This window comes from Equus quagga, chromosome 5 (genome assembly GCF_021613505.1).
Source record: "Equus quagga isolate Etosha38 chromosome 5, UCLA_HA_Equagga_1.0, whole genome shotgun sequence".
NCBI classification, from domain to species: domain Eukaryota; kingdom Metazoa; phylum Chordata; class Mammalia; order Perissodactyla; family Equidae; genus Equus; species Equus quagga.
Genome location: NC_060271.1, coordinates 18,886,268 through 18,914,088, shown reverse-complemented (window position 1 = coordinate 18,914,088; position 27,821 = coordinate 18,886,268). Strand labels below are relative to the sequence as shown.

The window sequence follows — 27,821 nt, the reverse complement described above, 5'->3', positions numbered from 1 at the left end:
ACACTGATCTCGCATATGACCTATTAGAAGAGAGTATCTGAAATTTGCACTGTTCTGTAAAATCCCAGAGATATGTTGAAGCAGACAGATGCCAGGAGGTACGGCCATTATTATTTAATGTATATGAATAGCTATAGATAGGTTTTAACCTTTTTTGGATCAGAGATTCCTTTGATGATCTGTTGAAAGCACTGGACCCACTTCCCAGCACAGTAATTAACAAACATATGCAGCTTCTGAAAGCAGACCCCTCCTGTTATCTATTTACTTTTCCGGAATATCAAAAGAAATTTACTGCTGGCACCGCTGTAAAGAATTCGAACAGACCTGAGGAAGCACCTGAGCTGCCAGGTCAGATGGGGAGACTGACATCAGTTGAAGTTTCTAACACTCTGACACCATTCTTGGATGATTTAAGCCACTGGGTTGTTTTCTGTTTGTTTTTAACTATTTTGAGTAAAAGATCTCTTTGATGAGCTGATGAAGATACGGGTCATCTATCCCAAAATACATCCACAAACACACACACACAATTTTGCACACAATTTGATGGGGTTGGTGTACTTCCTAAAGTCCAGCCTCAGATCTCGGGTTATGTTAAGTGAAGGCTTCCCTGGACTCCGGGAATGCCCTTGAGGACCTTTCAGAATCACCCTCTCCTTTAGCACCGGCACTAGAGCGGCCTAGATAAAAGAGGTGGCCGACCCCGGAGACACCAGCCCCGGGGACACCGGCCCCCGCGGCCTCTTGAAAGGCCCTTCCGAGCTCTCCCCGCCCCCACGCCCGTGTCGCGCAGGTGCGAAAACCTAAGGGGCCACCCCGGCGCTACGGCTCCGAAAAGGGGGAGAGGATGGGACTCTGGGAGGGGCGGAGGCGGGGGTGGGGGCCTTCCCGACGTTGCTTGGTGACGGAGCTCTCCGCCCAGACCGTTCCATTTCCTCCGCAGGGGGCGCCGCGGGCCGGAACGTGGCTGACGGCCCTCCCGGAGCGGCCCCCTTCCGGCTCGCCCCCCTCCGCCGGGCGGTGGCCGCGGCCCGTGACGTCACAGGAGGCGGGGCCAGCGCCGCTGCCGGGTGCTGGAGGCGCCATTGGAGCCGGCTTGGCTCGGGAGCTCGGCTGAGGAGCCGGAGGTCGGGCCGCCGTTCCAGCCGCGTCCGCTCCTGGTCCCTGGCCCCTCGGCGGCATGGCGTGCGGGGCGACGTTGAAGCGGCCCATGGAGTTCGAGGCGGCGCTGCTGAACCCCGGGTCCCCGAAGCGGCGGCGCTGCGCCCCCCTGCCCGGCCCCACTCCGGGCCTCAGGCCCCCCGACGCCGAGCCGCCGCCGCCGCTGCTCCAGACGCAGACCCCGCCGCCGGCCCTGCAGCAGCCCGCCCCGCCCGGCAGCGAGCGGCGCCTTCCAACTCCGGGTAACCTGCGCTGCGGGCTTGGCAGGAAGCCAGGCCGGGCATATGGGGGGGTTAATTATGGACGCTAGGCCGATTCCCCCGCAGACCCCTTCTTTGCCCTGAGAAAAGGGAACTGGGGTGCCGCTGGGCCTGGGCGCTTCCGGGGATCGGAGACATCCGGGAGGGGTGGTGGGGCCACAGTGTGGCTTTTCGGTTTTCCCGGAGCTGGGGAGATTAGAGGGGTGGGGAGCAAGAGGAAGATGGGAATATCCCTGGCCACTCGGGGCCCCCCGGTCCCCGAAGACCCCCCCGCCTCGGCTCTGCGGGCCTGCGCTGAGCCGCCCTGCAGATCCAGTGGGCCTTGGAAAATTGGATTCTCCTCACGAACCCGGCCTTGAGGGTGGGTGTTGGGGGCGGGTTACTGAGAAGGGGCCCGAGTGTGTGCTCTTGAGCACTGTCCAGTAGCTTGTAGGGAGACCTATTTCCACAAGTCTTTAGGGACCAGAGGCCGCCGCAGAAGTCATGGAATCCGATTTCAACCTGACTATTTCTAAGGGACTGGCCATGTTCTTTTATTGTATGGCTATTGTCTTGTACCATATATGGCTTGAAATCGGTAGGTGGTGAGCTAGAATTTGAGAATCCTGAAACATACAGAGGTTCCGGAAGCAGAAATTCAACTATCCGTAACAGAGACTCCTTTTTAATAAGGGTTTCCACCTTGGCCAAGAAAAGGGGAGAACTAGTGTGACAATAAAGTAAAAAAAAACCCCAAAAAACTAACCATTGTGCAGGAGTAAAGGGGAAAGTGCATCAGAATTAATATATAACAGTTTTAAAGGGTTCCCGGGAATGGGGGGGGCGTCTCAAAACTGGACTTTATCAAGTCATTTCTTTGCTTTTTTCTATTCCTTAAGTGTAAGCACAACCTTGGAATTGGCCTTAAAATCATTCCTTCCTCACCCCTTTTCAGTTACCAGTGTCTTTAGGATTTATTTCCTCCTTCCTCTGCCTATGCACATTTCAGATTTCAGGCCCTCATCCTCTCATACCAAGATTCTTGCAGTTGCCAGACAAGCTCTCCTGGATGCTGTATCCTTTCTCATGTTCACCTCTTCTTTATCCCCGCATTCAAAGGATTTATCAACTATAACCATATCCTACCTAATCAATCTTTCATACATTTTTTTTCCAAACTGTGCCTTTGCTCTTTTGCCGCAGACCCACCTGGCTGTGCCTGTATCCTTTCCTTCCAGCATGATGTTTCCCCCTTCGATTTGCCAATCCATATACAGTCATTTCTTCAAGTCTCCCATCCATTACCTGAGTCAGTCCCCAAAGGAACTCTATTTTCTCTAAATTCCCCGACCACTGAATGTTTTAGAACCTTATATACTGAATGAGATAATGTTTGCAAAAGTTCTTTGTTAAGAGCCCTTCAAAAGCAGAAGGCATAGATGTCCACTTGAAGTGATGTTTTTCACTGCTCCTGCGGATATCCAAGGATAGCCACAATCTTTCCGGGTCTCTCTTCTGCAAAATAGAATGAATTCTTGCCCTGTCTATCTTGATGGATGTAAAAACCCATTACATAAAAAACATTTTATGTAAATGTTTTGTTTCTTCCAGTACTACCCTGTAGACTAATTCTGTCGTAGGTCACATTACAGCAAATGCTTAATGATCGTGAATGTATTTGGAAGCCTCAGTGTGGCACAGTGCTCTAATGGGTCACTATTTTTTTAATCTTAGATTTTTGCATAGATCATGCAAACTAACTTTTTGGTCATTTTATGTTAAGATATTTAAAATACTCATTTGTAAAGATCAGTTATGTTTCTTAATGCTTATTGGAATATGTTCTGTCATGAAAGAAAGTATAAATGATTCATTATTTGATGCTTTCCCTTAAGTGAAAGATGCCTTCAGGGTTAAAAAGGAAGAATGGGGAGGAATTATTAGTTGCTATACAAACAGCAAGAATAAAGCCAACTAGCAGAAAAGTGAATTTAAGATTAATGATTTTATTTTATATCATCCTAGTTATCTCAAGGGTTGTAAACTTCTCTCAGAAATGGTTTTTACTTCACTTAAAAAAAAAAGTGTGTCAGGGCCGGCCCTGTGGCCGAGTAGTTAAGTTTGCACGCTCCGCTTCACTGGCCCAGGGTTTCACTGGTTCAGATTCTGAGCACGGACACGGCACCACTCGTCAGGCCATGCTGAGGCCATGCTGAGGCGGCGTCCCACACAGCACAACCAGAGGCACTCACAACTAAAATATACAACTGTGTACTCAGGGGCTTTGGGGAGGAGAAGGGAAAAAAAAGATTGGCAACAGATGACAGCTCAGGTGCCAATAATCTTTAAAAAAACGTGTCATAGCACTTTTTGTGGAAAGGGCCTGTAAAATTAAGCCTTTTGTTGCTTAAATGAGATAGATGGCTCCCAGGCATGGAAGGGGGTTGCTGACCTCAGGGAGATGTTTCTAAACCTGGAGTGAGTAGACCAAAGCAGTTCATTGATAATGTCTTGAGGGTTGGGGAATAACTTCCAGATTGAGATAGCATTTTAGCTGGGTCTTGAATAATGTTGGGGGCAGAGACACAGCTCCATTTCAAGCAAAGGAAAACTGCTTGAGCAAAGGCCAGAAAACCCACAAATTAAGGAAACGATAGTTGAATGCAACTGGGCTGTAGTGGGAGATGGAACTGGAAAAATAATGGGGCCAAGACTTGGAAGGCATGGAATGCCGTGCTCAAGAGTTTGACGTTTGGCCTGTAGCAGCTAGGAACCATTGTAGGCTTTTGAGGATGGGCTTAGTCTGATACAACCGGGAAGCACAGCCTCAAATAATAATGGGAGGCAAGGATTAAAATTATTATCTACTGTTAAAAAGAAATTTGCATTTTTCTTTTTTTAAAAAATGCATTTTTCCTGTTTTAAGTGCCCTTGGGAAGAAAATCTTATCTACTTCCTTATTTTCCTCCCCTGCATCTTTAGAGTCTTGAACTTCCTAGTCCTTCTACCAACTTGAAAGTTCTATCTTTCCATTTGTTCACTTTAACATACAGGAGGCAGTTAGAGCTTTATCAAAGACCTTCTGTTCTCATGAGCATGTCTTCATACTTGTCCTTTCTTGTTTCCAGTCTTTGCAGTTCCTTACATCCTTGTATTGAATCTGGCAAGTATGTGCTTGGAGAATAATACATTTTAAAGATGAAGGGAAAACTTTATAAGTTCAGGGATCTAAAATATGAACTACATAGTATTCTTAAAGAAAAGCTTTGCTCATCCTATGTTGTTCCAGTGTTTAAGCTGAGTCTTGGGGGTTTAGCTATATGTGCAGTTACTTTGAGTTCATGTCAGTTCCTGGGCTGTACTGTCATTTGTCATGGCATTATTAGCTTTGATTTTGATTCTCACAACTTTATCAGGTAGGCATTTAACGTTTATATTGAAACTAGGCTAAAGATCCTGAATGACTTCCCAAGGTCATGGTCACACAGCCAGGAAGAAGCAAAATGGCGTCCACACTTCCACCTATTAAAAAAACAAGACTATAGCAAAACATACATTAGAATAATGTGAGTGGGGTGTGGTGATGCGATTTTCTGGGTTTTGTTTTTGATGAGGAGACTTTATTATCTGGAGAGTGAATACATTATTCTACCACAAAAATGAAGAACTTAAAACATCATTCCAGATTCTGTGTTGTCTCTAGGAGTGGACTTCAAGGTGGTTGGTAATTTGTGTGTCCTGGACCCTTTCATAGTGCTAGCAAATTTGGTTTATGATTACCTTGACTCAAAATAGTAATCTGAATCCTACACAAATATGGGCTCTTACAGGATCAGAAAATTCTTTTCTAAGCCCTGGTCATCAATTCCAAGCAATAAATCTCAGGTCTTCCCCTGGTCAGTGTCCAGGCTGTGAACATAATGGTTTCTGCTGTCCTCTTCCCCAAAGATCTTGGGCCCAAATAGGACAAGAGCTTCATTGTAAGAAGGCCTCGGTGGTAAGAGACTCACCCCTGACAGCCCAGTTTGTGAAATTGTGCACATTAAAGGAGATCAAGATAGCTCCCTATCAGGTGAAGGACGGGGAAGTGATACTAGTTGTATTGGTTAATCCTACAGCAAACAGCAGCTCTGTCTTCATTGTCACAGGAAAAACAAGCGAAGGGAACTATCTGGGTGGCTTATGCCAAAATAGCTGTTCTATGTATTGTTGGAATAGCAGCAATAGGAGGGCACACTTCGGGGGTTATAGGAGGAGTGCTTTATTCGGTATAAGCATTTTCCTTGTTGAAGTTTGAATAAATGACACAATAAACTGAATGCTCAAGTGTGTTTCTTTTTTATTAGAGCAAATTTTTCAGAACATAAAACAAGAATATAGTCGTTATCAGAGGTGGAGACATTTAGAAGTTGTTCTTAATCAGAGTGAAGCTTGTACTTCGGAAAGTCAGCCTCACTCCGCAGCACTCGCAGCACCTAGTTCGCCAGGTAAGCGTGCTTTAGTGCGCAGTCCACTTAAGAGTTCGTAAATGGTACTAACATGACAATTCCTAATCCAAAATTGATTTTGTCTAAAGTAAGAAAATTGGTAAAGTGTATGCATCATATTACTGCTTATAAATACTTTTAAAACCATAGAGTCATGAAATTGGAAAATACCTTAGATTGATTTGATTGGGCTTCCATCCACACAGTGCAAGAGTACCCTCTATAACTGCAGCGTCTAATATCGTAGCCACTGGCCACATGTGACTGTTTAATTTGAAATTAATTAAAATGTTATAAAATTTTAACATTTAGTTTCTCAGATACAGTGGCCACATTTCAAGTGCTCATTAGCCTCACGTCGCTGTTGCATTAGACAGCACAACTATAGGATATTTCCCTCATTGCAGAAAGTTGTGTGGCAGCACTGCTGTATAATGTTGACAGGTGGTCAGAGAGGAGGTGCTCAAAAATAGAATCTCAGGGTTGGAGGGAATCTTCATGGTCACATACTTCAGCCACCAGTCTCGCCTGCCATATTCCTGCCAATAGTCAACAGGCCAGTGCTCAGACATCTCCATTGGTGGTGAACTCTGTCGTCTTTAACAGTAGAAGAGTTTATTTCCTCACAAAGTGTTCTGCTTTTTAACAGTTCTAAGAGGGAGGTAAAAATTACCTTTTTTAAAAATTGTCTCCTTACAGAACACAGATTGGTGTTGGCCAGGAGCTGGGGGAAGCGGGAAGCGGGGAGTGGGGAAAAACTGCCTCATGGGGAAGGTGTGCTACTTTGCAAACTAGGTAGAGGCAGTGCTTGTACAACATTATGATTATGCTAAAGGGCACTGAATTGTTCACTTCATTTTATGTGAACTTCACCTCAATTTTTTAAAAAATCGTCTTCTTGTAACCCAAAGGTCTTGGCTCTGGAACAACACCCTTTCTAATTGCTCTTGCACATACATGAGTAATAGACCTCTCACTGGTTACAGCTAGCAAATCTCTCCTTCATTTTCTCTTGAGATTTTAGCAATAAATTTTTGAAGTAATAGGATATGTTATGGGTAGAGAAACACTTACAAATAATGACTGCCTAGATGTTTGATCAAGTTTCAGCTGTAAAGGAAAAATTTTGGTATAAGCAAAAAATGATTTGTTTAGGATGTTAAATGGTGTATAGACTAAGAGGGCCCAAAGAAACAGATTTCAGGCTGAGCTTTGAGGAACAACTCAGTACTGGGCTACCAGTAGAACTGCGGCTTTCACGATGATCAAGAAGCCGATTTCAGGGGCTGGCCCGGTGGCGCAGCAGTTAAGTGCACACGTTCCGCTTCGGCGCCATGGGGTTCGCCGGTCTGGATCCCAGGTACAGACATAGCACCACTTGGCAAGGCATGCTGTGGTAGGTGTCCCACATATAAAGTGGAGGAAGATAGGCACGGATGTTAGCTCAGGGCTAATCTTCCTCAAAAAAAAAAAAATTAAAAAAACCGATTTCCATGTTTTCTGGCATTCCAGTGGACATTTCAGTTTCTAAGTACTATCTTATGAACATTTCACTCTTTTCAACCTAAATTCAAAAGGGACCGAGGATGAGATGTTTACTGTCTAATCTTCTCCTTCATTCATACTTAAATGACTTTGCTAAGAGCTTTTTATATTGGGCAACTCACTTGGTCTCCTAAGTGTCAAACTCCTAACCATTTCTTAGCAGAATCACCTGTGGAAAGTAAAGAGCTGCCCCAGCTCTACCCCAGATTTAAATCAGAATGCATATCTTTTTTTGTTGTTAGTTCTACAGATAATTATGATGCACCACCTTGGTTAAACGCAGATCTAGGTGCTCTCCCAGGATCTGGGTAGCTTTCATGCTGTGAATCTATTTTCTCTAATCCAGACTGGAGGCTTTATATCAGCTTTAAACTTTTTGTTCTTGTCTTCTACCAAGCGAGCATTGAGTGTGGGCTCCGATTGTTATGGCATCACAACTGTTTTTCTGTATGCAGATCAGTCAGCACACCTGGACACAGGTTGTTCCTCCTACTTCTCGATTTACCTTTGGCCTTGCTTTGTAAAACAAATGTCAGAAACTCAGAGGATTAGGTGAAAATATTCCTAGTAAAGTAGTGAAAACTATCATTTTTCTAAATAGTTTTTATATCCTAGGACTGTTTATATAAAGTTGTTAATTCTGAACCTTAGAACTAGAATGTATCATGCAAACTAGATTTGTCTTTTGGCCAGGTTCCTCCTGGATGAAGAAGGACCAGCCCACCTTTACCCTCCGACAAGTTGGAATAATATGTGAGCGTCTCTTAAAAGACTATGAAGATAAAATTCGGGAGGAGTATGAGCAAATCCTCAATACCAAACTAGCAGGTAGGCCGAGACAGCAGCTCTGCCATTGTTAATAGGGTTCAGTAAGGATTAAGCCCGGTTAAGTGAATGGTAATTTAGAAAAAGAGTAGGACTTCATGCAGGAAGTTTAATGAGTTGTATTAAATTACTCTCTTTGGTAATTCTAAACGCTTCATTTTTACATTATGTGGAAAGACTTTTCATTTACATTTCTGAAACAAACCAGGCTTTCAAGAATTTTCCATATGAATAAAGGCATTAAGGAGGTTATTTTTGGGCTAGCTGGCGGGTAAACAGGTGGTTGGGATAGTGCTAACCTCCCAACAGGTGGTTGGGAGGAGTGGAATATAGTCATATTCAGACTTCCTGGTGGGAGTCATTTTGTGGATGTGGGAAGTCAGGCATCCTGTGTTTTGGACGTACACTAGAGAATACATTAGAGTTTGGAAAGCACAGCTCAGGCTAGAACAAAGGGAGCGATTAATCATGGCAACAAGTGGAGCCTTTTGGGAAAGAAAGGGATTTGAACCAGGAATAGAAAGTAGTACCTGTTTAGTGAAAGAGGACGATGTTGTGATCAGAGAGGTTTCAGGCAACAACTTCTTCCTGTAACAGTATTGTTTCCTAATCTGGTGACCCATACCACGTGGTTCCTCAGAATGTTAATAGGTCTGTTTTAAATTGAGGACTGTTGGTTTAAGAACAAAGTTAAATGGGTTTCTTCATGGTAGATCTTCCTGATGCTCTAATGTGCTAATAATGTGTGTTAGAAGAAGAAGCTCTAGTGTGCCATTCCCCTCCTCAGCCCTCACCCCAACGCTGTTCAGACCATTTGGCTCTAAGTCACTTCTCTGTTCACGAAGGTCAGACTATCATTCTACTGAGTTTCCCTTTAGGAGGTATTTCTATGAAACTGTCTGCAGTTGGGTATATGGAATTTTTTCTTAGCTTTCTGGCCTCCCACCTCTTTCACTCAGTGTGTGTGTTAAAATTTATAGCAAGGATAGAGTGCAGAAAAGAGCTTCAAGCCTCATGCCTCATAGGAGATATCCTAAAATTGGCTGGCTTTTAGTAGTGAGCATATCTGTCTGGGGAGGCCATTAGAAGGGGATGGAGTTACGGCAGGGGCGAGATTATTAGAAAAATTATTATATTGTACATGGTCAGTGACCAAATCTAGGAGGCAGCGATTTGGCTCTGGGATCTAAGGGGAAGTAACAGATCTCACAGTGACCATTACAGGGAGGGCCTGAGAGTGGATAATTTAAACTGGGAAGCTGGATGTGATCCTGACACTTGATTCTTAAAAAGCTGAGGGAGAGTTTCTGGGATAGTATATCCTGTCTTTGCCCTCACAGAACAATATGAATCTTTTGTGAAATTCACACATGATCAGATTATGCGACGATATGGGACAAGGCCAACAAGCTGTAAGTATTGCCAAATTTTTCTTTGAATTTTCCAACTTCCAAGAGCAAGATTTTGACACTGAATATACCTTGTCTCCTGAGAGCTAAAACCCCTGTGAAGTAAAGTAGCTAATATTTAGAGGAGACTTGCATGCCCAGCACTGTGCTAGCCCTTTAAATCCTCAGGAAGTTTATGTAACCCACAGCAACCCTATGAGAGAGGAACTATTGTTAGCCCCATTTTACAGGTAGGGATAGCACTTAGAGAAGTTGAGTATTCGTCCAGATTCCCTAAGCCAACTTATCAAGTGTGTGGTCAGAATTTCTTAATTCTAAACATCTTGCAACTACCAATTAGTCAAAACATAAATTATGAATAGCTGTATATCAAAACTGAACCTGAGTCAGGTTTCTTAAATTCTTGAAAATTTAGGACCTTTTCACTGGTGATTCATATCCTCTATGCTGTTTATCACATTTACCATTGATTAATTAAAAAAAGCACAATACTGTATTTTTTAGTATTCTTAACACTCTTTTGTTTTTATTCCTAATTTATAGACGTGTCCTGAAGCTTTCTTGCATATCTGGGTACCAGGTTTGACCTCAAGAGATGGCTGCTGTACACTTTTTGCAACTGGTTTGATATCACATTTCAGCTCCAACTTTGCATCCTGAGAACACTTAAACGTTTCTGCAGGTCCATTTTATACAACTTGAAAGACCTTAAAACTTTCTCGTTGCCACAAGCATATCTTTCTTTTCTGCTCATCCAATAAACAGCTGTGCCCTACTGTGATAGATTTTCCAAACAAAAATACCTGGAGCAGAAGTTTAGCAAAATATGCCCTCAGTGGCACTCAACAAATGGAGTTTCCCCAAGCACAGTTCTGTAAGAAGTGTGTGTGAGAGTGTGTGTATATGTGTGTATGTGTATTTTAAGTTATTATTTGTATTGTGCAAATTTTTTTGATCTTGGGGATTCTGGCTGTGAATTTGATGCACGACAATTATGGTTAAAAACATTTGCTTGGTCTAAAGAAGATCGTTAATGTTTTGTGACCATATAAGTTGTAACAGTGGATTGTTTTATGTGTAGGTATTATTGTTAAATACAGGGACTGTTTCCAGGCACAGAATATGAATCATAAGTTAGGATGGACATTAGATGTGATTATGATAACATAGCAAAGGTCTGTGGTCCTAGGTCAACAAATGTGTGGTGACGAATTAGAACAAACTGGAGACAGGCCATTTGACACATGGACTCTGCCTAGCCGTGTTAAAAAATACTTTGACTCCAAGCCTTAAAATACCCACATGGAGTCTGTGCTCACCTCATTCACACAAAGAGCTCCCTGGACACTGAACCTCTAAAAAGAAAAAGTCTCCGCCGGAGCAGGAGGATCAAGGTTTGCTTGGGAGCGTTACACAGGTGAGCACCGGGCTGGGCCAGGCCCCGGCGGCACTGCTGTTTGGGAGGAGCCACTTCACTCTCGCATCAGTTATTCAAAAGAGAATTTGGATCCTTTGGTCAGGTTCCCCCGAATTCTAAGAGGTGTCCATGTGCAACTGCTCGAGCTTTGTTTTGGCAGCCCCCTGCCCGAAGTTGCTTACAGACTGTTCTTTACCTTGTTTCCAAGGCTGAGGAACAGAAAGTAGCCTCTGTTTTGAGGAGGTGGAAGTTGAGTATACATTTATTTTTTACTGTGACTTGTTCAGGACCACATTTTACAAAATGCCTTGTTTCCTTTATTATTGTTTCTGGAAAGGAAAGTTCTATTAAAATTGTTTTAGTTTGAGTATAGAATAGTTTTTTTAAATTAGGGCTTATTTTGAAAATTCTGAGTTTAATTCAAATGTATGCCAATACCTTCCAAAGTAAGGTAATATTCAGAGACAGTTGTTCTGATCAGATGGCTTAGAGAAATTTCTGGAATATTCACATTCGAAGATTCCTTATTAATGAATGTCTTTGACTTAAATCTAACCAAAAACTGCAACATTATTCTTTGTACATTTTCATTATATAGTGTTAACAAGCTTAGTTGCAAACAAATAAAATACTTAAGCTATTTGTTTACCTTGCCTTCTTAATACTGTGATAATGTTTATTAATTCGAATGATTTATGCGAGGCTGCTATAACCATTTCCCCAGTTCAACATGACATTTAAGATTTATAGACTTTTCTTAAAGCCCAGCCGTAATCTTAATAATTAAAGAATTGTTTTACTTCATATTTGAAGGGCAATTTGTTTCATCTCTTCTTTTTCCAGGGTAGTCACTTGTTCCTGGAAGAGGAGCATAGCAGTGGCTGTAATGGGAGTGGACTTACAGTGGGATAGTCACACCAAAACAAGGGAAGGGCAGCTGTGGGGGCCATCAAAAGTCCTGAAGGATGGACCAGGAATGGGGAACGCTGCCTCACTGAAGTCTTCTTGTTACAGAATCAGTGTGATGTGCTCACTCACTATTGCAATTGTTAGCCCCATTCCTACTAAATGGCTTCTGAGTGGGAAGTAGAGTAGCTTTCTGTAGGGGAAATGACAGACACCCTCTCACTGCACCCAGTGTTGTCAGGCTATTGTATTATGATACCATTGCCCTTTGGGGCCACAGGGTAAGACCACACCTATGGCTGGATTTTGGGATCCTCTCAAAAGGGAGGAGGCATGTTGGTTTAGTGTTTTATCCAGAGAAAAGACGCTTCCTAGGACAAAAAATGGGGACCTGTAAGGTAGGCCTTAGATTAGTGAAAGGAGTTTGTCCCTCGATCTTGATTTCTAGGGCGTGAACTTAGGGGCATTCCCAGGTGGGGAAGTGTCTTTATCCCACAGAGATAGGCCAAGGCCCAAGGAAGAAGACAACCTATAGAGGCCTATAAGGATGGGTCAGGACCTATGGTCTCAGAACAGCCATTTCTAGTGAGCTAGTTAAAATTGTTTTCTCTGATTTAATCCCATTTGTTATCCTCTTTTAGGAAAGTCGTAAGCTTAAGGGGAATGAAAGGAGTAAGTGTCCATGCCCGGGTCAGAGGGGTACAGGGGAGAAGAGATCCTGAGGCAGTGCTAATTATTAAGAGCTCCCCAAGGAGCAGAAGGTGAGGGGATACAAGAATTTGGGCCAACCTTCCACACACGGTGAACCTCTCTGCCCTCCAGGGAGGATTGGCTGGCTAGTGTAGTAGTTAAAGGAATGCCCTTTAGATGTTTGTAGCCCTAGAGTTTAGTCTGTTCTGCCACTAATTTGCTATGTGAGCCTTGCCAAGCTACTGAACTTTCTGAGCCATGGTTTCCTTATATGTAAAATGAGGGTTAATTGTATGTGCATCATTGGGTTTTATTTTCAAATGCGAGATTAAATTAAATAGTCCATGTAAAGAAAGTGTTTAGCACAGCTTGGGACATAGAACATGCACTTGAAAATGTGACAGCCAGTTTCTTTATCGTGGCCTCCGTCAGCTCCGAAGACCAGCCCCTGTCTGCAGCAGTGATTCTCAGCTTTCCAGGATGAACAGCCCCGTGTTAACATCAGAATCGCACATTCTTCTATTAGAATTTGTATTTTAAGTGTTTGACTAAGAAAACAATAAAGATGAATGACAAATGAATTCAGTAAATGCCTTTCGGTGGATCTGTATTTTGTTACTCACTATAGCAGGGGTTAGCAAACTGGCCTGGTTTTGTAAATAAAGTTTTATTGGAACACTGCCGCACCTATTTGTTTGCATCTATGACTGCTTTCACACTGCAACTCCAGAGACAGAGACAGTATGGGCCACAGAGCTGAAAATAATTAGACTCTGGCCCTTTACATAAAAGTTTGTGGACCCCTGCACTGTAGCATTGATGTACGCTTGAAAAAGTTCACAAGCAAGGCAAACTTGGTGCATCATGGATTGGTAGACACGTGCCCTAATTTGTAATTCCTCCAGGAGTTACAGCTCAGGTTGAGATGCAAGGGAAAATCCCGTTTACAAATGAAAACTGACTGATTGCCAAAATGAGGATATACTCAGTGAAAAGCTGATGAACTTAGAGCATTGATCCTCAAGGAAGAGGACAGGGATCATACTATCAGAGGGATAAAAGGTTTAGAATGACTTTTATCTTGGGCATATTGAATTTTGAAATTTTAGACACAAAAGTGGATGTAAGAATTCTATTGTTTATCAGAAAATAGCATGGGTTTAAAGATAGTTTGTTAAATACTGTTCTTAAGAAACTGACTTCTCTGCTGCCCTGGTGATTTTTTCCTTGAAAACAGCTTCAGAGTGTGCTTGTCTTTGATAGCTACGTCAAACTGAACCTTGGATAGGTGGGCAGGGGGAACGACAAAGTAGGTGAAGGGGATTAAGAGGTACAAACTTCCAGTTATAAAATAAAGCATGGAGATGTGATGTATAACACAGGAAATAATAGTCAACAATATTGTAAGAACTTTATGGTGACACAGTTACTAGTCTTATCAGGGTGATCATTTTGTTAAGTATATAAATATCAAATCACTGTTTTACATCTGAAACGAATACAATATTGTATGTCAACTATACTTCGACTTTTAAAAAATCCCTTGAAAAATAGCAAACTGGACCTTGGATAAGGTTGACAGCTTTAGGAAGAAAGGAGCAAGTTTACCTAGGGAAAAATCTAGCTACCCACCCCAAACCATACTTTCAAATAATTAGCACTTCATTGTAGTGAGGATGTGATACTTCATCTAAAATTTCAAAATCTGTAGTCTTCATGGGCCTCTACTGATTGCTGCTTATAGTGTCTTGTCTCTATGTGCCAGGTTATCTGTGAGCTGGACAGGACATTTGAAAAATTATTTGTAGAAGTAAACAGGACAAGGCTGAGGCATCCGCCTCTGGGAAGGATTTCTGGTTGGCTGTACCTGGGAATATTACCAAACCTTAATTCAGATTGAAGACTAGAGCTTCCCTGGGTCATCCAGATGGCGCACAACCAGGTGTCAAGTTCATGTGAGGATTAGTTTGCTTTTGTTTAGCCCGCATCTTAAAAGTGTAATACTTTGGAAACCCACCTTATGGTGTCTGTGGTGGGGGTTCCCACCTTTAGCTGGCCTTAGGTTTTGGTTTTTGTCCCCATAGTCCATGAGGCTTCTAAAAGTGCAGCTCAGGCATCCAGGGGTGGCTTCCAGGTGGCCAATGTCTTAAGGGAAAGAGCAGCTTTGAGTTCTAGGCTCTTTGGGTTCTAGAACCATCTAGGTTTTGGCTCAGTAATTCTTCACTATGTAGTTAGCCTTTTTATGCTTTTAAGAAAATGATTTTTATAGTTCAACTGCTTTTTAGATGGCCTTAGCAGTAGGTTGATCCAAATTTCCTGATGCTCAGTTTCTAGAAGTGAAAGTTCCTATGTGCTTTTCTCTCTTTTTTTTTTTTTTTTTTGGTGAGGAAGGTTGGCCCTGAGCTAACATCCATGCCAGCCTTTCTCTATTTTATATATGGGACACCGCCACAGTATGGCTTGATGAGTGGTGCGTAGGTCTGCACCCAGGATCTGAACCTGCAAACCCCGGGCTGCCAAAGCTGAGCACACAAACTTAATCACTATGCCAGTGGGCTGGCCCCAGTTCTGTGTGCTTTTTGTCTCGTGGGAGCTTCGGTTGGTGAAGGCGGTTAACCTGGCTTGGTACCCAATATGCGTGTTAATGGGAGATAAGTAGGGAAAGACACGTTTATATTGGCTTCGAGTGTTTTTCAATCATTCAGCAGGCATTATTGGTGTCTTCTGAGTTCTTTATTTGTGGAGGACAGATATCTGAGTTTTAAAAGCTTGACAAGTTCTGTAAGTAGCCCTAGTCTGTCTTATATCCCCAGTATCTGACCTGGGATTAACATAAATAAATACATGGTCAGTTGGACCTTCAGCCCTGAGAAGGGGCTCAGTCTACCCAGGAATACAAACAGGCAAGGTTAAAGATGCTAAGTGTTGAGTGAGTGGTACAGGTAGTGAGTGGACCGAGGGGAAGAAGAGATGGTTCTAAGTAGCAATAGTGATCAGGAAAGTCTTCATTTGCGGAGGTAGACTTGGAGTGAGGTTTCAAAGGAGAATTGGGCTCAGGCAACTGTAGGAATTGGGGTTTGAATTGAGCAAAGACTGGGTGATGGGAAAGCACGGTGGTGTGCAGGGATGACATTCTTGTTTAGCCAAAATAGAAAACTCCTGTAGATCCTGGGAAGAGAGCTGGAAGGTAGGTAGTAGGGGCTAGATAATGAAGTGCTTTGATTACTAGGAGTTTGGCCCTTATTCTTTGGGATAAGATAACGAAGGCCTGTACATTGATTGGGAAGGTTGATTAAACATGGCTCTGGCTTTGCCTGGGGCTAAGAGCATGGCCCTTAAATCTTTCTAGTCTCATCTTCCCATAGGCATAGTTTCAAAGATCCTTTTTCTTTTGGTTTGGCTTATCTTTGCCCCTCACTTAGCTAATCCAGCCCCATCCCATAGGTGTTGCTGCTATAGGTTTTGGGATTTGTTTTAGGTTTTTTTTTTTTTTTTTTTTTTGCACAGATTCTCTTAAATCCACCTACTCTTTTTTTTTTTTTTAAGATTGGCACCTGAGCTAACATCCGATGCTACTCTTCTTTTTTCTCCTTCTTCTCGCCCAAATCCCCCAGTACATAGTTGTATATTCTAGGTGTAGGTCCTTCTGGTGGTGCTATGTGGGATGCCCCCTCAGCATGGCTTGATGAGTAGTGCTAGCTCCACCCCCAGGATTCCAACCGCGAAACCCTGGGCCACCTAAGCGGAACGCATGAACTTAACCAACCACTCGGCCATGGCCATGGGGCCGGCCCCATTCCACCTATTCTTAAAGGCAGTGATTAGCTCTTGGATGGATTATTTAAAAATTTTCCTCTCAAACTCAGCCCATCATTTTTCATGGTGCTCCTATTGTTCCTCTGCCTGGGATGAAATCCCTTCTCACTTGACAAATGCTTACTCAAGTGGCAATTGTCTTTCTACTCCCTTCTTCAAGGCAAATTTACTCATTTGAGAAATGTTTATTGAGCACCTACATTTGTCAAGTACAGTTCTGTGCACTAGGTATTCCTAGTCCACTGAGCTGGACAGATATGGTCCCTTGCCCTTGTGGTGCTTACATTCTTGGGAGGCAAGAGAGCAGACTAGTAAACAAGCTAATCCAAGATTTAAAAGTGTTTGAAGAAAATAAAATGGTAATGATAGTAACTAGATGCCTAAAGTGGATTGTAAGGAACACTTTTCTGAGGAGGAGTACTACTTACACAGTACTTCACTTTCGCACTTCATTTTATGCCTTTCTAAGGTGGTTTGATGTATTTCTGTGTCTTCATGCTCTTCCACTATTGAGCTCTTAGTGGCAGCTTGAGCTATTATCTCTCTAATCTTAGCTCTTAAATGATGAGTGACAAAATGAATTACGTGGCTACTCCTTTGTCTTTCTAGTCGTCAGGGAAACTCTTTTGCTTAACTCTCAGATCAATTTTATGCCTTCTGCAAGTTGTCTCTCAGCAGCCAGGGTAAGAGAGATGCAGTCCTTACCCTAGAGAAGTTCACAGCCTCTAGGCGGAAATGTGATAAACTTGCTTTAATACGTGCTCTGTCCCTCTGGACAGAGGGAGAGCAGGGTGTTTCCTGGGGACGGCTACTCAGCTGCCCTGGCAGGTTCCCTCCAGGTAGTTTACCCTGATCTGTACCCAGGAAGGCTGACTCACTAAGAAAGCTACATTGGTCTATAAAACCAGACTCCAGTGTGTTAGTTTATGATGAGAAATATGGCAGGTGCAGTAGACTGTCCTATTGGCCTTAACAGTCTGTTTTCTTCATGTAATCATCCCACTTGGGAAGCCTAATTAAAGTCAAGAGGCAGCTCCACATACCAGAATGAGGGGAGTTAATTCTAAGGATGAAATGTTTCGCAACATCAAGTTACCCCTACCACCACGAGCCTGCCACAGCCTTCATCCCCACTTCAGTTTGCTTCAGTGGTTCCTGGTTCTGTTGCATCTTCAACTTGATATTTCTCCACCTCCAAATGGCACATTCTTTTGTTTAAATGGTCCCTCTGGTTTCCGTTACATTCCAGGCCTTGAGACCCATTACTTTCTCTTTCAGATTACTTTGCTTATTGGCTTTGTCGTGTCTATCCTACAGCTCTGGGCTTGCAGTGTGAGGGTGGGAAGTTTCCAAATTCACTGTCTTCCCCAAATGTGCTAGGATCTGCAGGCTACCCAGTTGTTTATTCAAATCTGTGTGGCAGTCGTATCAGATACAGGCCTGAAGTTCCCCCATGTGCTAAATTATGGACAGCCTATCTGTAGAAGGGTAATGTTAAAGCTTTCCTCCGGTTATGACTGAATAAGAGGCGTGTAAACATGAAGAAATCCTACAGGTCATGGACAGAAGTCCCGTGAATGGACTGTGACCGTCCACAGTCCGCCCTCGTGCAGCAGCTGAGGCTAGATTTCAGAGGGCTGGGAATGACCATCGCTCGACCTTCGACATCAAGCCTTGCTCGTTTATGCTGTGAAGATAGGAGCAGGGCTATGTTTGGGGAGATCGCCGCGACCCCCGCAGCCAGCGCCTAGTCGTGTTCCACCCGGTCTCCGAGCCTGGGTTTCCCGAATACAAAATGGAAGGCGACTCAGGCTCAGGCCTGCTCTCTGTGTATAAAGTCCTTTGCTTTCGTTGTAAAATCACACTTCCACGAAGCAAAGGTACCGCAAAGCAAGACGAGGAGAAGGTGGCAACAACGCTCCACTAATGCCGAGTTACGTCGCTTGTGACGTAAAGCTCAAGACTCCGAGGGGGCGCCCGTGGTCACCATAGCAACGGCGCAGGCTCAGTTCTGGCGTGGGGTTCTGGGAATTGTAGTTTTCCAATATTTGCGGTTGAGAAGGACCTGTCACCGACATCCTGGACCCGGTGCCGACGCCGGGCTGTAAACATGGTCCAGTGGAGGGTTCGGCGTAGCCACAGTGAACAATAGTTATAATAGAGGTTTACAGAGCTGGCAGGACCTCAAGAAAGTCCTGGTAAATGCCTGGAGAATTCGGGAAGCTTTCGCCAGAACAGGGTGCGATAAACGGTCTAGAAGGATCAGGCATGTGCCTGGAAAACGATGGGAAGGTGGCAGCGCACAGGTGGGATCATTTCAGGCAGAAAAAACTGCTCCTACAAAGTCTGGAGGCATGAGAGCAATTCTGGATGGCCGAGAATACGAGGAGGTTGAGTAAGTGTTGGTAAATAATGGGAATCTGAGGATTTAGAAATGGGAAGAAATCAGATCGTGAAAAGTCTTGAATGCCAAACCAAGAATTTGGACCTTTTCCTAAATACACTTGACAGCTCACACACAGCCCAAGCAGTGTGAATGACCCCCTCCTTTATGTTCTCCCTTGTTTTCATCATTTGTCTATTTTATCACTTGCCACAGTATTCTGTGTCTTTGTCCCAAGAGGCATGTCCCAAGAAGAGCCATGGCATGTGATAAGAGCTCAGGAAATGTTTTTTTAATGATCAGATTTGGGCCGGCCCGGTTAAGTGCACACATTCCACTTTGGCAGCCTGGGGTCTGCTGGTTCGGATCCCAGATGCAGACATGGCACCACTCATCAAGCCATGCTGTGGCAGGCATCCCACATATAAAGTAGCGGAAGATAGGCACGGATGTTAGCTCAGGGCCAGTCTTCCTCAGCAAAAAGAGGAGGATTGGCAGATGTTAGCTCAGGGCTGAGCTTCCTCAAAAAAAAAAAAAATGAATGATCAGATTTGAGTTTTAAAAAAGCAACTGCTGGGGCTGGCCTGGTGGCATAGTGGTTAAGTTTGCTTGCTCTGCTTCAGTGGCCCAGGTTTGCGGGTTTGGATCCCAGGTGTGGACCTACACACCGCTCATCAAGCCATGCTGTGGCAGTGTCCCACATACAAAAGTGGAGGAAGATTGGCACAGATATTAGCTCAGCAACAATCTTTCTCAAGCAAAAAGGGGAAGATTGGCAACAGATGTTAGCTCAGGGCCAATCTTCCTCACCAAAAAACAAACGAAAAAAGCAAGCAACTGCCTACACAGAAATCAAACTATAATGATGTACACTTGAAACTTATATAATGTAATAAACCAATGCTACCTCAATAAAAAAGAAAAGGAAAGAAAACAAAAGCAACCAGCAGCAATAAAGAGAGTGGGTAAGAAAGGAGCAAGGCTGAAGGCATAAAGACACCAGAGTTCCAAGTAAATTTTTTTCCCTCCATCCCATCCAAGGGTTGAAATCTGGCAGCTCAAAGACCATTTCTAAAGTGGGTTTTGTTTGGCCAGCACTTTTTAAAAAACTAGTTGCCCTGCATTTTAAAAGTAGGAGTTTTCACATTTAAACAATAACAAAAGATTTCTGGCTTCTCTTGAAAAATCTGAAGATTTGACAGTTTGGGCCCTAATGCTCTCAAGAGCAACAGGATGGAGCTCCGAAGCTACTGCCACCTTTAGACAGGACGTATGCTCTCCAGTTTGTCCTAGTCCCCACTACTTCCGTCCCTCAAACTGAGGCAAATGCCAGTTGCCATTTATCAAGGTGCTTTTCTTTTCATCTCCTGATGGTGAGCTGTTCGGCCCTGGAGGCATTTGAGTCGCCCATCTTTGTACTAATCTATTCTGCCTGCTATCTGAGGAATGACAGGATGAAATTAGTATTTTAGGAAGATTCGTCAGCACAAAACAGACTGAAGTGAGGGGCTGGGAGGGAGAAAGGAAGAAATAAATTGGAAACCTGTTGAAGGAATATTTGACAGAACTTGGCCAATAATTAGTGGATGAAAGATGAGGAAAAGGCAAAATACAATTCAGTTTCCTTCCTGAATGGCTGGGAAGATGGTATCATTAACATAAACAAGAGAGGGGAAGTGGAAAGGGTGGTGGTGATCAATACCTTGCTCCCTCTAGAATTTTGTGGGCAGGGGCCATGAGTTACCAATTCTGTAATCATCCAGTATTCTGCTGGACACGCATTAGGTGCTCAGTTGAATTGAAACGGATCTCAGGTCAGGTCTATATCTGATGGGGGCTAGGAGTCGGGGGAGAAGGGAGAACTGGAACACTTGAACTAAAGCAGTAAGTTGTGAGACTTTAGGAATTCTCTCCAGAGTGGGTGATCCTGGGGCCAGGGGGCAGTTAACATTTTCTGGGGAAAAACTTATGCAAAAGTCCTGAAGCAGAGCAGGAATTTGGCAGGCAAAAACAGAGATGGGGTGAAAATGGTGTCATTCCCAGAGAAAGGAATAAAAAAATCAAAGAGACTGGGATGGCAGGACTTTTCCTGGAATACACTGGAACAGCAAACTCTTGGTTGGGGCATTCGGCAGGGAATTTTGGACAACGAGGCTGGGAAAATTGGAAGCCTGGACTTCTCTAAACGTTTCTAAGAGCACACCACGTAAAAGAAATTTTCAGCCCAAACCCCAAACAAATATTCCTTTATTTGCAAGTTATTTATAAGTGCAACTGCAGTAATATTATGCAGTTTATTCACATTTACTCACACAAAAAAAGAAATTAAAGAAGATTACATAAAAAAATAGAAATATTCTGGGGCCAGCCTGGTGGCACAGCAGTTAAGTGCGCACAGTCTGTTTCGGCGGCCCAGGGTTCCCAGGTTCGGATCCCAGGTGCGGACATGGCACTGCTTGGCAAGCCATGCTGTGGAGGCATCCCACATATAAAGTAAAGGAAGATGGGCACGGATGTTAGCTCAGGGCCAGCCTTCCTCAGCAAAAAGAGGAGGGTTGGCAGCAGATGTTAGCTCAGGGCTAAGCTTCCTCAAAAAAAGAAAGAAAGAAAGAAAAAAAACAAATTCTAGTATTTTCTTCCCACACCCCCAGTGCATCATATCACACACACACCACTTCGGAGGCCCTGCTATAGTCAAAGGGAGCCAATGGAGGTTCTGAAACAGAAGAGGGGCCTGGTCCCTGTCGACTTTCCCGAATCCACAAACTTGAGAAGCAGAGACATCAACAACAGTGAGTGCCTTCCACGTGCCTCGATGATTCACACATTAAATCCCCAAAGCAATCCGACGCTGCACGTACCATTACTATCTTCTAAGATAATGTTTTTATCTTAAAATGAGGAAACTGAGGCATGGTGAGGTTAAGAACCTTTCCCAGGGTCACGCAGAAGAGGCGGAGCCAGAATTCGAACCCACCCGGCCTGGGTCCACAGTCTATGAGCTTAACCACTACTGGGGGTTGGCTGTTTTCTCCCCGTGTGACCTTGAGCAAGTCCTTCACCAATCAGCGCTGTCGTGAGAGCGCCAGGCCGCAGCAGAAACCCAGGGACTGCCAGGCCTCCTCCCACGCGGGGGTCTAGGGGAGGTCAGCTTATCCGCGAAGGCCCCAAAGGCCCGCGCAGGCGCAGATGATGGGCTTCGTTTCTATGGTTTCCGGGGGCGAGACGGCGGAGGGAAGGTCGACTCCCAGCGTCGCGCTGCAAGCGTCGCGCTGCGAGCGTGCTTTGCGGCAGGCCTCCGCGTCGCCGGCAGATCGTCCAGGAGTGGCGGCAGTCCAGCTTGGAAGCAAGGGCACCGCGGCGGAACGGTAGGGCGTGTGTGTGTCCGCGAGGCAATTAAGCCTAAGGAGCTTCTTTCCGAGATTTTTCAAACAAATTTCCTCTTGGCCTCCTGGATGTTCGTTTTCCCTGCCCCGAACTCTGGCGTGTTTTCGGCTTTCCCAGACCCCTTCACCCTCACAACCTGTGTCACCGAAGCCTGCAGACCGCCCCCTCTCTCCTGTCTTTCCAGATTAATTCAGCTTTGTGCCACACTAAGGCTTTGGCCTTCTGTTTCTTAACCTGAAGTGCACGCTCCTGGTCCCGGCTTTCAAGGCCCTGCGTGATTTCGCCCCCGCCAACCTCTTCAGCTCCTTTCGGGCCTCTTCCCGGCATGCACTCTGCGCTCCGGCCACGTCTGGGTGCTCAGTGTCCCCCAGACATACCCAGCACCTCCGCTGTAGCCCGTGCTGTGCCCCGCTGGATCACTCTGCCCACTGATCTCCACTTGGCAAACAGCCCATGCGAAAAGGCATTTTCCAGTCTCCTGGGCGCAGCGGGTGCTTCCTTCTTCCAGCTCTTTACCCTTTTGTGTTCCTTCCATTGGGTTCCCAGTTCCCTGTGTGTGTTTGCATTCTAGTGCTACGCTCCAGTTGCTTCTTTCCCCCCCCATCCCAGTGCCTGGAATGTTATTCCCCAGTAAATGACTGAAAGGATGGGTAGAAAATTTAAAAATTAAATTCACCTGTAAATCTAGTTCATACAGAACTATATTGATTTTGTGTGTGTGTGCTTCCAGTCTTCTTTTACAGACATTTTTTCTTTGGCTTACTACATATACAAACACTACAGTTATTGTAGTCCCTTTTTTCATTTAACATTGAAATATGTGTTCCTTGTATATTACCCTTTTTTCCCACTGTCTATCATATTCTACAAAGTTGGTACCAGATTTAATTACCCATTTCCCTGTTGTTGCACATTTAAGTTGTTGGATTTTTTTTCCCAGTAAACAGTTTTGAGCCCCTACCTGGTCACTGCCCTCATGGTGCTCATTGTTCAATAGGGGAGACAGTCAAGTAAACAGTCCATTATGTGCTGTGCAGAGTACTCCTATGGGAAGTTTCAGATGCTCTGCTCACACAGGAGGGACACCAGTTTCGGGATGGCTTCTCAGGAGAAGTGTCATCTAAGTTGATATGGATAGGAAAATGTAAAGAAATGTTTTTGTTTACAAAAACAAATGCTTGTGCTTTTTTGTTCTTTTCAGTTCTATCTTCAGATCTATCTCAAAGAATTGGAATTAGTGAGTCAAAACATAAACGCTCTTTTTGCCTTTTGATAAAAATGACCCTATCAATATAGAGAGGATTTTTTTTGTTTGTTTTTTAGTTCTGGTTCTCTTCCTTGGGTTTTGTGAAAGCACAGAGATTGCTCATCTACCATAAACTGGAAGAACCTGTCTCATGAAAAAGTTTGGTGAGAAGAAATTGGGAGAATACTATAAAATATCTTTCTAGAGGGCTGTTTATCATAATCATCTCATTTTTCTTAGAAATTTCTCATTTGATTGCACTTTTATGCCATTATTTCTTTTTTTGTCTTCCATTTCAGCCATGCCTTTCTTTGATGTGCAGAAAAGGCTGGGCCTTAACTTAGATCACTGGATGACAATACAAAGTGCGGAGCAGCCTCACAAGATTCCAGGTCGATGCCATGCTTTTGAAAAAGAATGGATAGAATGTGCACATGGAATCGGTGGCATCCGCGCAGAGAAAGAGTGCAAGATAGAATTCGATGATTTCGTAGAGTGTCTGCTTCGGCACAAGACGGTGAGGAAGTGATGGAGATGGGAGCTGAATTACTTCCTTGTTTCTTTGGGGCTACTTTTCAGTGTTTTTAATTGGCCATTGGGCAGTGGCTTGCTTAATGTGAATTGGCAAAATTTTTCTGGTGAAACACCTTCTCTCCTTAAATACCATGTCAAGGAAGTTAAATGCCTCCAGATCTGAGGCGGGCCTAGTGTTCCTCAGTGTTCTTCCGCTTCTTCTCACATGTTTTCCTTCGCATTGCACCCTGCTCTAGCCACCGGGTTAGAAATTGCATGTGTGTGTATATTTCCATTTTTGCTTTAGGCTATAAAGCAAAGAATATCATCCAGCCTTGGATGTTTGTCCTTGAAAGTCTTTGTGTGAAAATCTTTCAAATTCATTGAACCCCTGCAGAGGAAGAGGTTAAAACCCTGCAGATCTATTCCGTTGAACCTGATAGAGCAATCTCTGGATGCATGTCTACTCTGGAGAAGATGGAGGTGTTAAGGAGATTACCTTAGGTGTGCCTAACCAAAGCTGCAGGGGGAAAAAAGGATGTTAACAGCATGGTGTCTACCTCCTCAAGAGCTGAATGATTTGTATAACATGTAGAGCCCTCTTTTTCCCTTCCAGAAGACATCTTTGGTTATGGGCTGTCATTTTGCCTATTTCTGTGCTCCAGATAAAACAAATAGAAATGTTCTTATTATGCCCAACTCCGTGGAGTTCAGGGAGACAATTTGGATTTTCAGTAAAGTTATCACAAAGTTATCTGTATCAAAAATTTAAAATTTCTTTTAACATCTGCCATTGGCATTTGGATAAAATGAAGTCAAACTTGGAAGGAATGAGAAGGTGTCAGGTAATAATTTTGTATTGATCTCTGCAGAATATTGATCATGAAGTGAGTAATATTATAGTATTACTGAGGGACAGTGAGTGGGCCATTGTTGGCCACCTACCTGCTATTTAGTTAACAGTGTGTCTTAATGTGGGCCCCAGTTACTCTTTGCTCAGATTAAGTCTTTACTCATCGTGGAAAATTTACACCAAGAAGAGGCAATGTCGTGAGGTGGGAAGTACATTGGATTGGGCGTTAGGAGAGCTGAGTTTTGATACTGGTTCTACCGCCGTTTTGTGACTTCCAGCAAGTCACCTCCCTTCTTGTCTCGGTTTCCTTATCTGCAAATGTTAAAGAGTTGCTCTAAGGTCACTTCCTCATTTTGTGAATTTATGAATAGATATTCAGTACCATTTTAAAGGTCACCCTAAATGATAGATACTTCCCCTTAGGTGAAGAAGCTAGTGAATCAAGGAATTAGAATCAAGCACTGTTTTAAGTTCTTAACATGTAATAATGCATTTATTTCTCACAACAATCCTGTGAGATGCTTTACTGTTACTTTTCTCACTATACAGTTAAAAACTTGAGGCAAGGAAGAATTAAAGCCATTGCCTAGGGTCATACAGCTAGGAAGTGGTGGAACTGGGATTTCAGTCTGGCAGTGCTGGCTCCAGAGCCATGCTTGTCTCCACCACACTGAGTGGTGAAGAGTTCTAACTCGGAGAAAGACTTCACGTGTGGTGTTGTGATAGCTCAACCATGACTAGTCCTCTGTTGGGAGACTCTTTAATAAACAAGTGTTAAGAATGCAGTCTTTTAAAAATGGTTAATGTTTGTATCAGTATTCAGGATACACCTACAGTTTCTTCTACTGAAGTTAGGTCCTGACTAATTCTTTAAGGTTAATGTGATGTTTAACTGAATATACTAACTCTTCATGCCTTTGTGAAAACTTAGTCATTCACTCAAAAAATATTTATTGGGACACCTATTATGTCAGGAGCTATTCTAGGCATTAGGAATATATCAGTAAGCAAAACAGCAAATAGTCCCTGTCCTGATGGAGCTTAAAAGTGGGGGGGGGCCGGCCCCGTGGCGGAGTGGTTAAGTTCGCGCGCTCCGCTGCAGGCGGCCCAGTGTTCCGTCGGTTCGAATCCTGGGCACAGACATGGCACCACTCATCAAGCCACGCTGAGGCGGCGTCCCACATGCCACAACTAGAAGGACCCACAACCGAGAATATACAACCATGTACCGGGGGGCTTTGGGGAGAAAAAGGAAAAAAGTAAAAATCTTTAAAATAAAACATAAAAGGAGGGAGGGGGGCAGAAAAATCAACGAGTTAAAAAATAGTGTGTCAGGTGTTGATAAGTGCAATGCAGAAAATAAACAGAAGGATGGGAGACACTGGGTGTGGGGGCTAGGTGGATGCTCTTTTAAATAGGGTGGTCAGAGAAGAGCTCAGTGATAGAGGACGTTTGAGCCATGTGGATGTGAGGGAAGATGTTGCTGGCAGAGGAAACAGTGCAAAGGTCCCTGAGCTGGAGCAGAGAGCAAGGGGAAGGGTGTTAAGACATAAAGTCAGAGAAGTAGACCTCATAAGTAATTATAAGGAAGAATTCTGCTTTTTGTCTCAGTAAGATAGGAAGCCATTGGGTTTTGAGCAGAGGAATAATGCAATCAGCATTAGCAAGTCTGTTTTCTGCATCACAGGATCCATGTGAATTAATGGTTCTCTCGATCTTGTATAGCGTGGCCTTCGTTTGTTGGGAATGTCCTATCTGAGAAGAGGCAGAACTGAGGGCCCAAAAGTGACTAGCAGCTGAGCACGTCCTTATTTCGGTGTGGTAAACAGACATCATGTTGGCTGTTTCTGCTTCATTCATACCTATGAACAGCCGCCGGCAGCAGTGCCACCTTCACGTAGACAGGTCAGGAATATGTAAGCTGTGAGGTGATCTCAGCTTTTAACATTTTAAAATATTTTAGTGTGCATAAGTATGCCTCTTAAAGATTTTTGATCTGTATGTTTTTGTAAATACTTGTGTTCCTATATATAATAGGAACGTTTCAGGTATTAGTTTTCAAGGTGGTATTATTATTTAAGAAATGTATTTGCTGGGGCCGACCCTGTGGCCGAGTGGGTAAGTTTGCGTGCTCCACTTCGGCAGCCGAGGGTTTCGCCAGTTTGGATCCTGGGCGCGACATGGCACCACTCCTCAGACCATGCTGAGGCGGTGTCCCACGTAGCACAGTGAGAGGCACTCACAACTAGAATAGACAACTATGTACTGGGGGGCTTTGGGGAGAAAGAGAAGAAGAAAAAGAAATGTATTTCTTAAAGGCTTGGGAAGTGATTTCAAGTTAGTTGTTTAAAGATAGGTTTCATCTCAGAGGATTTCTGGGATGAAAATCTTCCATAGTTTAAAAAAATGAAATCAGTGAATGAAACAATGAATCCAGCTCTCACTTTCTGGTGCTTATCTCCCCCTGGTTTAAGTCCTTTGTTCCTTTGACAGATGAAACGCCTGAGTGCCATCAGGAGGCAGCGGGATAAGCTAATAAAGGAAGGGAAGTACACGCCTCCACCTCACCACTTGGGCAAGGAGGATCCTAGGCCCTGAGCAGAGCAGCTGCTGATGGCTGGAGGCTGATTTTCCTGTTCTCTTTTCTCCACTGGAAAGTTTGTGTACTGAAAACTTCTTTGTGAAAGTGTCTGAAAATAAAGGATTGCACCATCCTATTTGTTCTATTTTCTCTTGGCTTATACTTTCCCATAAGGAGATTACAACCTATTTTTTAAATTTGGAAAAATTCCTCTACTTCTGCCTTAAGAATTAGCATCTAGATAATAATAAACAGCATTTAATACACGCTGAGTATGTATGAGGTATTTTAAATATGTTAACTCAGGTAAGAAGTTACAGTGTTCTTTAGTGCTTACATTCTGGTTTATTTTCCGTAAAG

General features: G+C 43.8%; 2 protein-coding genes across 2 annotated transcripts; both read left to right on the top strand.

The window, feature by feature from the left end:
* The first annotated feature begins 1,051 nt into the window (after positions 1-1,051).
* Positions 1,052-13,267, top strand: AKIRIN1 (akirin 1). The gene is made up of 5 exons (XM_046662172.1): positions 1,052-1,406; positions 5,750-5,890; positions 8,129-8,263; positions 9,601-9,672; positions 10,213-13,267. Exons 1-5 carry the CDS (start codon positions 1,184-1,186, stop codon positions 10,221-10,223), a joined length of 582 nt encoding a protein of 193 aa, XP_046518128.1. The 5' UTR covers positions 1,052-1,183; the 3' UTR covers positions 10,224-13,267.
* Positions 13,268-22,092: 8,825 nt separating this feature from the next.
* On the top strand, positions 22,093-27,597 carry NDUFS5 (NADH:ubiquinone oxidoreductase subunit S5). Its single transcript, XM_046660193.1, has 3 exons — positions 22,093-22,249; positions 23,814-24,031; positions 27,374-27,597. Exons 2-3 carry the CDS (start codon positions 23,816-23,818, stop codon positions 27,476-27,478), a joined length of 321 nt encoding a protein of 106 aa, XP_046516149.1. The 5' UTR covers positions 22,093-22,249; positions 23,814-23,815; the 3' UTR covers positions 27,479-27,597.
* The last annotated feature ends 224 nt before the right edge of the window (positions 27,598-27,821 follow it).

Bases quoted from the DNA above. Each gene is read 5' to 3' on its own strand.
- AKIRIN1 (XM_046662172.1), top strand. From the start codon at position 1,184: ATGGCGTGCGGGGCGACGTTGAAGCGGCCCATGGAGTTCGAGGCGGCG. The intron at 5,891-8,128 runs GTAAGCGTGCTT...TCTTTTGGCCAG, and splicing joins CGCAGCACCTAGTTCGCCAG to GTTCCTCCTGGATGAAGAAG. The intron at 8,264-9,600 runs GTAGGCCGAGAC...TTGCCCTCACAG, and splicing joins CCTCAATACCAAACTAGCAG to AACAATATGAATCTTTTGTG.
- NDUFS5 (XM_046660193.1), top strand. From the start codon at position 23,816: ATGCCTTTCTTTGATGTGCAGAAAAGGCTGGGCCTTAACTTAGATCAC. The intron at 24,032-27,373 runs GTGAGGAAGTGA...TTCCTTTGACAG, and splicing joins GTCTGCTTCGGCACAAGACG to ATGAAACGCCTGAGTGCCAT.